This window comes from Lissotriton helveticus, chromosome 7 (assembly GCF_964261635.1).
Source record: "Lissotriton helveticus chromosome 7, aLisHel1.1, whole genome shotgun sequence".
Taxonomy (NCBI): domain Eukaryota; kingdom Metazoa; phylum Chordata; class Amphibia; order Caudata; family Salamandridae; genus Lissotriton; species Lissotriton helveticus.
In genome coordinates this window covers 477,427,126-477,439,834 of record NC_136068.1, presented here as the reverse complement: position 1 = coordinate 477,439,834, position 12,709 = coordinate 477,427,126, and the positions used below count along the sequence as shown (strand labels likewise).

The window sequence follows — 12,709 nt, the reverse complement described above, 5'->3', positions numbered from 1 at the left end:
CACAATGTTTTACGCCACATGAGCTTTCATGTAAAAGGTAGGCATGTAACACCCTAGTGTTTGTTTGACAAGGGTGGTGAGGTACAGGGAGCAAAGTTGATTTACTGAAGCTCACACAGTTTGACCAATTTTAGAACTCATGGCCTCTAGTTCCCAATTGGCAACACTGGGATTAAACCGTCGTTTTCAAAGTCAGGGACTTAATTTGATAGACTTTTCCCTTGAACCCGCTCTCCAGGAATAAAGAGTGCCACCTCTCTCCATGCAGTTGCATTAAATACATCCAGATGTCGTTGAAAAAGCCGTTTTATATTTTTTAAATGCATTTGTAGGAAAAATACATAAAAGTAAGTTGAAGAATTCACCTACTGGGCTCAATGAGAGAATGGAATGGAAATCAAAATGACTGCTATTTATACAATGCATAAAACTATTCAGGGTTGCCACTTAGGTTTTCTACAGAGCAGTCAGCAGATGACCCACCAAGTAATTTCACCAATCATACTCTTTAGATGAGGGCCCTAGGCATATATTTGTCTTCTCTAGGTTCCTCCATTGTCAATATATCTGGCTCACCCCTTCCAAGGACTTTCTTCGGTCAGAACTCCCCCTTGAGGGTACCATTACACTGCAACATTTTGAAGCTTACATTGAGCTGGTTGGAGGAAGAAGGAGGGCTGATAAATATCCAGCAAGCGTGTCAGAGGCACGAAGGCAAACACAGAGGCAATTTCATAAAATCACCCATCCTCTCAGTGGTTGATCATTGAAGACGGTCAGTTGTGGCAACTGTTGTTTGTCAGTGGTGTAGAGAGGGTTAACAGAACAGCGGTGATGGTTCTGTGCTCGCCTGCTCTTTCCGTAGACACTTGGGAACCAAAGCACTGCCCCACTTTGCACTTGAGAAGCCCTGCAACTTTAAATCGGCCTGCCTTCAAACTTGCGATGGAATAGCATGTAATGACAAGTGCTGTACAGTGCAAAGATGACAGAGGTAACAATGATGACCCCTGATATGCCACAGAGCATGAAGATGGACATTCGCTTATCTGCAGTGCCTCGCACCATGCAAATGTAGGGCCCTGAACACGGACCAGTACTGCAGTTAATTGGTGACTCAACTACCTTTGGAAGGTGGTAAATCACCAGTAGGTAAATGAAGCTCGTCTCAAGGATCAGACGCAGAATGACACATGTGAGGTATATGCCCAGCAACCTCTTTTGCCGATGGAAGTCGATCGTGATTTCAGTACGTGGTGGATCTTTGCCGTTGACACCGGTGAGATCACTCTGCCCCTCGGTTACTCGCTTTGCCGCTTCCTTCATCTTGGATTTCACAAGATTGTGGTGGAGCTGCCAGGCAAAAAGCTCCATCAGAAGCACAGAAGTGAGAAAGAGAAGAAATGTGAGGTTCCAAAATGAGACTATGGCAATGTCAAAATGAGCATTGAAGCAGCTCTTGCGGCAGAACTCACTTGCATTGCCATTACACTGGAAGTCAAAATCAAGTTTGGACCAGGGTCTTTCAGCGATGAAGAGGGTGATCAGACGGACACTCAGGCAGCCAAACCACACACTACGTCCATTGTAATCCGTGGTTGCATCGATGGCCGCGCGCAAAATGGGAACCAGACCAGTGACCATGGCCATCTTGAAGGCTGTGAGGATGAGAGATAAAAACAAGAGGCAAGAAGTAAGGAGAAAACCAGTGTGCATTAGCCACCCTAATACTCACTCACCCCAATACACATTCAACAACACAACAACCACCCACACCAATCACCGTGGCACACACCTAACTACTGCAAAGTCTCTTATGATCCACTAATCTACTCTAGCATCTAAGTAGCCAAGCTGTGTAGTGAGCAAGCCTGACCACTACAAGGGGAGTTTGGCTGGGTAAAAGTGTGAAACACTGGCTGGCCCTGGGAGGCTGGAAACAAAAGTGTGTGGTTATGCTTGCCTGCTGCTTTTGTTACTGGGGCCTGATATTGCAGCACTGCTGCAAAACCAGCTCCCAGTAACAAAACCGACCCCCTCCCTTCTGGCCTCCCATGGAAATGCCTAATGCCCAGCTTGGCCAGTCCCTGTGTACAAAAAATCACCAATTCCCTACCTCTTGTTCCCTTCAGTCACCTCTTCCCTTTTCATCTAGTGAGAGAGGAGCTGACATCTCTTTGTGCTCCCTAGCCATTTGACCGAGCCTGGAAATCTTCATCTGATAGTCTCTATCCCTCCCCAACCCACCTTCTATAAACGCAGGCCCTGATTTACAAAGATATTCGTCTGGTTTGCGTTACTTCTTTAACGCAAATCTGATGCAAAATGTAGTAGTAGTATTTACTTGGATTGTAACTAAAAGTGATGCAAAACTGTGCAATACGTTGCCCTGCGTTACTTTGCATGAAGGGGGTGTTCCATGGGTGGCGCATGGGCATTCTCATTCCACCACCATGGGTTTTGATGCAAATCCCCATTTAAAAAGAATTGTAGGAAGGGATTTGTGCCAAAATCCTGTGCTTCCTTGTTGCAGGCCAAACGTGGAGAAATGTTTTCTATTAATTTCTCCTAATTTTTCCCTCTTTGCATGCGCGCTGTATTCTACAGCACACACACATACTGGTTAACACCTTAAAACATAGTTTTTGTACTTATATAAAATGGGGAAATACTGCAAACTTTATGGATTGGATGGGTTGAAATGATGTGTGATTGTCAAGAAGACTGAAGAATAAACCCGGATTTTAACAATCCATTGTGCCTAAGTCTGTCGTATGTAATCAATATTGTTGTGAAGATGATACAACACCACGGATGGTTGGGAATGTAATCCTTTTTTTCATAGTATTATTAAAATGTTTTGAACCGTGATATCGTTTTTAGAGCTTCCCCTTTGTGTATATGTATTATGAACCTGTGAAGGGTTTATTTGTGGGTGGAAGCTCAGGGTTGAGCACCCAAATGGACAGAATAAATTGAGTAGACTAATGCGGTGGGAGATTTCAATCAATCAATCAATCAATCAATCACTGCATTTCTAAAGCGCTCTACATACCCGTGAGGGTCTCAAGGCGCTGGGGGGGGGGCTGCTACTGATCGAAGAGCAAGGTCTTGAGAAGTCTTCTGAAGGCCGGCAGGTCCTGGGTCTGTCGGAGGCTGGTGGGGAGTGCATTCCAGGTCTTGGCGGTGAGGTAGGAGAAGGATCTGCCGCCGGCGGAGGTTTTCTAGATACGGGGAACTGTGGCAAGGGCGAGGTTGGCAGAGCGGAGGCTGCGAGTGGGGGTGTGGAAGCTGAGTCGGTCGTTGAGGTATGTAGGTCCGGTGTTGTGTAGTGCTTTGTGTGCGTGGATGAGGAGTTTGATGGTGATCCTCTTGTTCACGGGGAGCCAGTGTAGGCCTCTCAGATGGGGTGTGATGTGGCTGCGTCAGGGGCCGTTGAGGATCAATCATGCTGAGGCGTTCTGGATTCGTTGTAGTCATCTCAGGAGCTTGGTGGTAGTTCCTGAGTAGAGGGTGTTCCCGTAGTCGAGTCTACTGGTGAAGAGGGCAAGGGTGACGGTTTTCCTCGTGTCGGGAGGGATCCATTTGAAGATACTGCGAAGCATTCGGAAGGTGTTGAAGCAGGATGCAGAGACGGCGTTGACTTGCTTGGTCATGGAGTGGGTGAAGTCGAGGATGAACCCCAGGATGTGTGCATGGTCGGTGGGTTCCGGGGCTGTGCCTAGCGATGTGGGCCACCAGGTGTCGTCCCAGGCTGATGGAGTGGGTCAGAGGATGAGGACCTCCGTCTTTTCTGAATTCAGCTTCAGTCTGCTGTCCTTCATCCAGTCGGCGATGGCCTTCATTCCTCTGTGGAGGTTGGCTTTGGCGGTTTGGGGGTCGTCGGTGAGGGATATGATCAGCTGGGTGTCGTCGGCGTAGGAGATGATGTTGAGGTTATGTTGTCGTGCGACGTGGGCGAGCGGTGACATGTAGATATTGAACAGCGTCGGGCTGACGGAGGATCCCTGTGGGACGCCGCAGATGATCTCGGTGTTTTTTGAGCGGAAGGGTGGGAGGCGGACGCTCTGGGTTCTGCCGGAGAGGAAGGATGTGGTCCAGGCCAGGGCCTACTCTTGGATTCCGGCGTCATGGAGGCGTGCTGATAGGGTGCGGTGGCAGACCGTGTCGAAGGCTGCTGTTAGGTCCAGGAGGATGAGGGTGGTTTTTCTCCTTTGTCCATCAGGATCCTGATGTCGTCGGTGGTGGCGATGAGGGCGGTCTCGGTGCTGTGGTTTCTGCAGAAACCGGATTGGGAGGGGTCCAGGATGTTGTTGTCTTCGAGGTAGCAGATTAGCTGTTTGTTGATGATCTTCTCTGTCACTTTTTCCGGGAACAGGAGCAGGGAGATGGGCCGGAAGTTCTTGAGGTCCATGGGGTCCGCCTTGGGTTTCTTCAGTAAGGCTTTGATCTCGGCGTGCTTCCAGCTTTCCGGGAAGGTTGCTGTCTCGAAGGAGATGTTGATTGTTTTCTGTAGGTGGGGCGCGATGGTAGTGCTGGCTATGTTGAAAACGTGGTGAGGGCAAGGGTCGGAAGGGGATCCGGAGTGGATGGAGTTCATGATTTTGATGGTGTCTTCATTGCTGACGGTGGACCAGGCGGTCAGGCGACTGGTGCGGGTGGAGGTCGCAGGGGTGGTGGTCTCAGTGGTGGGTGCGGGGGTGTGGGGGTTGAAGCTGTCGTGGATGTCGATGATCTTGCAGTGAAAGAAGGTGGCCAGGGAGTCGCACAGGTCCTGTGATGGTGGAATGTTTTTGGTGTTGGAGCTGGGGTTGGAGAGTTCTTTCACGATGCAGAAGAGCTCTTTGGTGTTGTGTGCGTTGTTGTCTAGGCGGTCCTTGAAGGCGGTCCTCTTGGCGGTCCTGATGAGTTGGTGGTGTCTGCGTGTGGCGTTCTGTTTGCTGTGTGGCTGTCTGGTGTTCGGTCGTGGAGCCATTTCTTCTCCAGTTTCCGGCAGGTGCGCTTGGAGGTCGGGAGGTCTTCAGTGAACCAGGCGGCTTTCTTGTTGGTTTGGTTGGATGTGGAGGTCTTGAGAGGGGCGAGGGTGTTGGCACAGTCGTTGATCCACTGTTTGAGGTTAGTGGCGGCGGTGTCGGGGTCGATGGGGTCGGCGGGTGGTCTCAGGGCGAGGGTGGTAGTCAGTTGGTCCTTGGTGACCTTGCCCCAGCAGCGGCCTGGCAGCTGTTGGGTGCGGTGGTGTGTGGTAGGTTTCCTGAAGGTGAAGTGGACGCATCTGTGGTCGGTCCAGTGGGGTTCGGTGGTGTGGTTGAAGGAGACGTGAGGGCTTGCGGAGAGAATGGGGTCCAGCATGCATCCAGTGGCGTGGGTGGGTGTCATCACGAGCTGTTTGAGTCCGAGGTTGGCGAGTTTGCCGATCAGGGCAGTGGAGTTGGTGTCGTTGTTGCTCCTGAGGTGGAAGTTCAGGTCCCCGAGGAGGATGTAGTCCGTGGAGGCGAGGGCGTGGGTGCTGACTAGGTCGGCGATGGTGTCGTTGAACTGTGGTCGTGGTCCGGGTGGTTTGTAGACGATAGTTCCTCTGAGGGTCGTGTTGGGGTCGGTGTGGATCTGGAAGTGCATGTGTTCGGCAGTGGTGAGGGTGTTGTCGGTGTTGGTTGAGACTCTGAGGGTGTCCTTGTGGATGATGGCGATACCCCCTCCCCCTATGTTGGTGCGGTCTCTGCGGGAGATCTTGTAGCCCTCAGGGATGGCTATGGCGATGTCTGGTGCTGAGGTGGCGTTCAGCCAGGTCTCCATCAGGAAGGCGACGTCGGGGCGGTAGTGTCTAGGAGTTCCCAGAGTTCGATGGCGTGCTTGTGAGCGGAGCGGGTGTTGAGGAGGATGCAGCGGTGGTGGTTAAGTTCTCTGGTTGGTGGGCTGGATGCTGGTGAGTCTGCAGTTCCGGCAGGTGAAGGGCCCTTGGGTGTGCTTCGGGATGGCCTGGTAGCAGGGGTGGTCTCGTCCGGTGTTGAGTGCGTGGAGGGTGCTGGAGTTGTAGTGCAGTCTGGCATTGTGGGGGGGCGCGGGGTCCAGGGGTTCTGGCGCTGGGTGCGGTCCAGGCGCGGACGGGCGCAGACGGGCTTGCCTTTGGCGCGCCTTCGTAGCGTCCGCTGCGCTTTCGCGCGGTTTCTTCCATTAGAGGGGAAGTGGGAGGGAGGAGCAGCTGGGAGGCGGGAGCGGGGTGGCCAATGGGCGAGGGACGGGACACAGAAGGAAAAAGGGAGCGGAGCCGCAGGGGAGCAGCGGCGGGGAGCGGGGGGGCACAGAAGGCAAGGGGCGCAAGTAGAGAGTAAAAACGGAACAGTAAGCAAAAACCAAGAACAGAATACCAGTAATACAGGTGCTAAGACGAAGTCTAATTAGCAGCACAGAGGGGATAAAAGACAGTCACCAGGCCGCGGAGCACACCAGCAGCGAACTCCCGGCAGCGGCAGCAGTGGGGCAGAGCCACAGGCTCACAGGAGGAGCCGTGCGGCGTGAAGGGTCGACCTGACCTGAGAACAGGGTTTCCATTACTGCTGGTAGTTAGGAATCCTTTATGTACTGGAAGGGACCTCTTCCTGTACAAAACCTACGAGTCCTACAACAAAGATACTTTTGCACTATGGCACAAGAGCACCTGCATTTGTGCATGGCAGCTAAACGTGTGGCAGCGTAGGGAGAGAGCAGAACAGCGCTGCATGTTAGTAGATATGGTGCTTTTTTTCTCTCACCCAGTCATGCAACACAACTGAGCAACTTTACTTACTGCGCTACATTTTGTGATTATTTTAAATAACTATGGAACTTAATCTCATGTCATGATTGAGAGATGGAAGTCATTGTTGCTCCAGTGTCCGCTCCTTCAAGACCCCAGCCGCAGCCATACCATGACCATTCACTGGCACCCGAGTTGGAAGATGGTCACTCTGGAGATTGGCAGATCAGCGGCAAGAGTTGTGGTGTCCTGTGCCCTATCACCCAATACCAGCAGACTTTGGATCCAAATTGTAAATGATGGAAAGGCAAATTCTTGCACGTACCACAAATCTTAAACTAAACTTTTTTAACTAATTTTCCAATTTAGTTAACATATACCTCCCAAAAAACAGTGTTGCCTTTCCAAGATGCTCAACAAAAATCAAAAAAGGGTGGAGCATTAAGACACTGGCAAAACGCACATTAAAGAACTGCTGGGACCTTCTGTTGAATACTTGTTCGGGAGATGTTCTCATTTTTATTCCTAAGTGTTGGATTCTTCAAGTCACCACTCCACTTTTCCCAATCTGGCACTTTAATAACTAGCTCCAGGAAAGGGGCTCACAGTCTCAAACATTTACAACAAACAGAAATTTTTGTCTAAGAAGTTTCTGTAATTGAAGTGCAAGAGCCTTCACTCTGTCCCATAACTAAGGGCTGTGACAGGCATTCGGAAGACTTATTTCATATTTGGCATGTGCTTTGTTACAGCTGAATCATATATGATGCTGTCCACTGTGTTCAGCTTTGGTGTAAAACATTCCATTTATTGTACACCAGAACAAGGACACATAAAACAAATGTTGAAACAGAGTTTCTCTGCATCAGAAAAGTCCTTTAGGAAGGATATACTAGCCTCCAATATTTGTTGTTAAGTTCATTATCTCTCTATACTTAACGATAGGTTAACTAATTCAGTTCTATTCACATCAGTTTTGAAAATGCAATTTTCAATAAAAATGGTATTTCCAATAAACTATGGTCAACCAAACGTTATTACAACGTGGCTTATAAAACCCTGTCAGTTACTGTTCTAGCCTGTGCAACCCAACAGACATGCTGGTATTAGCAATGCTTCCAACTTAACAATTCATTATATTTATCAGTTTTCAATAGGGTCGAAACAAAAATCTTGAGGGGTCGTTTTAGAAAGGTGACAGCAAATACCCTTTGACACATGGAAATGGAATCACTGGCAGCCTGATGGTCTTTTTTTTCTGGTGTGCACTTGTACTGTGAACTTAACCAGCCACCGTCCCTCAGACAAATAGAGTGTAGTGAACTGCCAGCCCACTACCTCCCACCTCTCATATTCAATAATCCTTACTGCAGGTTTATAACCGAGAGATTATCCCTTTCGCTACTGTCGCTCAAAGTGGGATCTCAGCGGTTTACTATTGATCCTGTTGATAAAAGGGTCTATCTCTCACCTCAACAGCTCCCCACCCATATATAGATTTCTTCACTAAATTCACGTTCATAGTCAGGATTCTCATAATACGTTATGAGAGAAGGGATCGGGTAGGTTTCTAAAGTGAAAGCTGTACCTTGGAATTGCCTCACAGGAGCGCTTCTCTAGAGACCCGTGCATCTCAGATCCAATCCAGTCTGCCTCACCAACTGCCACACAAACAGCGCTCAGCCAGCACCAGCCTCTCCATTCTGAGATGACGTCACATCCGCTCTAGAGTTCTGACCGCTGTGAGGGGAAGGCCATACAGGTGATTCACACGTAGTGATCTTAGTCCACTTGACACCCACGACATACACGTCACAAATGCATTCATATATATGAATATGGACATTTATGCAGGGTCGGTGAAAATACATGTGGCCTGATAAAGTATGCTATTTGGAGCAAGTGCCGTTTTAATACACACAGATTCCGACATTTAGTAATATAGTGGAAAGTTAAAACCCAATGTTATTAATATTGAACAGTGTAAACCTTCTGACGCACCATAATTTTGAACTTCGCTGTTTTGGTAATATTGCCTATGCAATAGGGTCATTCTCAGGCTCTGCTTAAATAACCACGTTTATCATTTCTACAAACAAAAAACAGCATGACATAAACCAGACATGCAGATGCTTAGATAGTAATATTCTATTTATTGCCATTGTAAAGGTTTTGCCTCTCGTGGAGAATGGACCCTCCTCACACTCAACAATGTAATAAATAGCATAATCAGGGGCAGCTCTAGGCTCATGGCGGCCCTGGGCAGGGAGCGTAGGTAGGGGGCCCCCAGAGTAACGCATACACGGAGGCCAGTGAAGAGGGGGAAGGGGGTGGGTGTCAGGGTGTTTGGAAGTGGAACAGAGCCGGAGGCCGCCACATCCCTGCCAGGGTCTGCCACGCAAATATGAATCCATCCTCTGTGGATTATGATATTAAGGATATATATTGGTGTGGCGGCCCCTGGGTTTTGGCAGCCCTGTGCAGGTGCACAGATTGCACATGCCTAAAGCCGCCCATGGCATAATACCGTCTGCACGTTATCTATACCACGACCTGCTGGTGCCATCCCAGGTGTAATGAGACCACAGCTCAGCTGGTGAGGCAATGGGCTACTGACATCATTTTAGAGGCCTGTTGTCCGTAGTATTGGGAAATAATCTGCAGACTACTGCCTCACAGTCAATTCTTTTATACTATTCGCTGTTTTGGGGGCCAATTGAATTTCCCCCAAGCGTGACGATCTTACACTGCCACCTTATGTGTGTGTCCCTTTTATTAATTTATTTATTTTTTGGAAGCATGGACCACCACCCACCTCCTGTAATGTTGGGCACAAGAGTAATTCTACTTTTGTGGCCAGCCATTAAGTGCTGTCAGGCCCATGGCCCCATTTTTATTTCTGTAGTCCCCAAATTAGCTCATAGCTGCAGAATGTGCCCTTGACCACTGGAAGACCTTTGGGGCATATTCACAAGGAAATGGCGTGGCACCTCAGGAAATCTATAACAATATGGTGCACGCCTGTGTTTTCCCTCTTGCTAAAAATAGCTGACTGGCGCCAACACAGACACCCTTGCACCATAGTGCATGGATGTTTGTGTTACAGAGAATTATTGTTTATGTGCAGGAATGTGTCCCTTCCTCCACATAAACAATCAATAATGGTGATTTGCCACTTCTATGTGTGCTGCATTCCGCAGCACACAGAATTAGCAAATCGCCATTATTTAATGATAGTTTATGTTCAGGAAAGTAGACATTCCTGCACCTAAACAGTCCTTAAAAGCGTTTGCTCTTTCTATGTGTGATGCAGAATGCAGCACACAGAAAAAGCAAAAACGAGGAGAAATAAAAGAATTTCTCTTCGTTCGCCAATCTAAAGCCTGCTTTTGCATGGCATTCGTTTTTGACGCTGTCTCAGATTTACAGATCCTTGTACATATGAGGCACGTCAAAAAGCAGTGAGTATTGTGTTGGGACACCCACAGCAACACCCATTGCATGCCCCTTTGATGCAGAAAACTCTTTGAAAGGGTACCATATTTACGGAGCAGTGTTAAGCCATGCCACTTTGTAAATATGGTGCAGGGCATTGCGCCACCAGAACAAGTTCCAGTGTTGCAATCCCCTTGTAAATATGCACCTTTATTTTTGGTATGTTAACCCTCTGACATCTGTTGTCCAAGTCCTCAAACCTTTGCAGACTAAAACAGCCAAGATTTACACTATGTTAGATACTCACAACAAATCAGGGATCGATCGATCTATCTATCTATCTATCTATCTATCTATCTATCTATCTATCTATCTATCTATCTATCTATCTATCTATCTATCTATCTATCCATCTACACACACACACATACACACACCCACACCTATGCACAGTTTTCTCATCAATAATTTCACTGAAAATGTTGCAGTAATATCAGTGATGTCATGAGGGATGTAAGATGTGGGGTAATTATTGATGCCTGGCAGGCACCAGTTATAGTTCATTGAGATAACTTTAACTAATGCATTTCTATGATTTTGTGTTTGTAAAATCTGAACCTTTAGTGAAATTCTAAGGGTTTTTCATTCTATTTCCCAACTATAACGGCCCTGTAACCTGGGAGTCTGAGTTGGTGTTTGAGTGGTTGTGTGGGCGTATCAGTGGGAATAGGAGTGTGTTGTGGGTATGCCTGTGCGTGCATGACTACCTCTGTGGGTATTTGAGTGTGTGAGTGGCTATATGGGTGTGTTCATGGATTTGCAAGTATGTGAGTGGGTGTATGAGTGCCTCTGTGAGTGGTTCTCTGGATCTCTGAATGGGTGTGTGAGTGGCTGTATGGGTGAGTGAGTGGTTTTCTGGAGCTCTGAGTGGGTGTGCGAGGGGCTGTATGGGTGTGTGAGTGGTAGTGTGGGTGTGTAAGTAGGACTGTGAGTGGGTGTGTGAGTGGCTGCACAGGTGTGTAAGTGGGTTGGTGAGTAGTTGTGTGGGTGTGCATGTGGGTGTTTGAGCATGTGATTGGGTGAATGAGTGGCTTTGTGGGTCTGTGAGTGGGTGTCTCTCTGAGTGGGTGTGTGCGTGCCTGTATGGGTTTGTGAGTGGTGTTGTGGGTCTCTGAATGGGTGTGTGAGTGGCTATTTGGATGTGTCAGTGGGTATGTGAGTTGTTGAGTGGGTGTGTAACTAGGTGTGTGTGAGAGGGTCTGTTAGTGGGTACATATATTTTTTGATTGGGATTTGGATTTCAGATCTGTTGCAGATTCACAGGTGGGGCCATGCTGAGCACCCTGTTGGATCTGCGGATCCTCTCACATCCCCCTAAAAAAATTGGACAATCTCTTGCCTGTGAGAAGTCCCTTACAATCCCTCACATACATTTCCATCAGCCCTACGGGGTCAGGATTTCTTTATCCTGACCCCTTCTATCCTATTTAGAATTTACTGAATTCTTCCTCTGAGAACCATGTCCCGATTGCCAAAATGTCAGTCATTACTTTTCTCTAAAATTGTGGCAGCCTATCACAGCATTGCTGTTGGTGTGTAGCTTCACAGATCTGCGGTGGATCCATATCTCTAGATATACAGAAATCTTTTTTGTTTAATAGTCTCCAAAACTACTGAACAGATGTACACCAAATTATAGAAACACTCTTTCTGGATCCAGATCTAGCATTCTACCAAATGTGGTGCAATTCCATTCAGCGGTCAGGCTTTAGTCTTGGCTAAAATTCCTGTGGGAAATTGCATGGGGAAATCACATTTTGGGACCCACCCTTTTTTTCAGGCCCTTGCATGGCAAATCAGCTAATCTCCTCAAGATTTAAAGATTCTTTTAGTAGGGCAACCACAAAAGACTTTATATCACTCCCTTCTTTCCTCTCCGGGACCTTCAAGAGCCGGAGATTATTCCTCCGCAAGTAGTTTTCCAAAGATTCCACTCTCTCCCGCATAGCATCCCCCTCTCTACGCAGATTTTGAATCTTTATTTCAGCTGTCTCCAAGTTGGTTTCAAGTATTCCCGCAGAGCCCTCGAGGGATTCCGTCCTTTCATAAAGACCATCCACTTTTCTCTCGAGTATTTCACAGGCAGCCCTGATCTCATTTTGGTTCTCTGCAGAGACCAAAAAGCCATTTCTTATGTCCTCCCTCATGGATGTAAGAAGGGCCTCCATCGAATTTCCAACAGACTTCTCTGCCCCACCAGAACCTCCAACTTCTGACCCAGAAAATATAGAGGCGGCGGTAGTTGAGACAGAAGGCTCCCCAACACGGGAGGTAACGTCCTCAGAGCTACCCGAATCACCTACTATAGTCGGGGGGCTGACTGAGCCAACAACCTGCACTGAGAGCACTGAGATCTCAGTCGCAATTTTAGGGGAGCCCAGGGGGGCTAGGGTGACCTCAGACATACTTTTGTTAGAGAACATAGAGTGCTCAATAGAATTTATGGGGTGAATGTCCAGAACCTGGGGCAGTACCCTAAAA

At 48.1% G+C, this 12,709-nt stretch overlaps 1 protein-coding gene across 1 annotated transcript; it reads right to left on the bottom strand.

Moving 5' to 3' along the window:
- Nucleotides 1–290: 290 nt before the first annotated feature.
- LOC144768638 (gap junction beta-1 protein-like) lies at nt 291–8,435 on the bottom strand. The gene is made up of 2 exons (XM_078652448.1): nt 8,322–8,435; nt 291–1,658 (listed from the first exon to the last, which is right to left on the bottom strand). The coding sequence occupies exon 2, from the start codon at nt 1,648–1,650 to the stop codon at nt 919–921; it is 732 nt and encodes a 243-aa protein (XP_078508574.1). The 5' UTR covers nt 1,651–1,658; nt 8,322–8,435; the 3' UTR covers nt 291–918.
- Between the last annotated feature and the right edge of the window lie 4,274 nt (nt 8,436–12,709).

Excerpts from the sequence above, each read along its gene's own strand:
- LOC144768638 (XM_078652448.1), bottom strand. The coding sequence starts at position 1,650 with ATGGCCATGGTCACTGGTCTGGTTCCCATTTTGCGCGCGGCCATCGAT.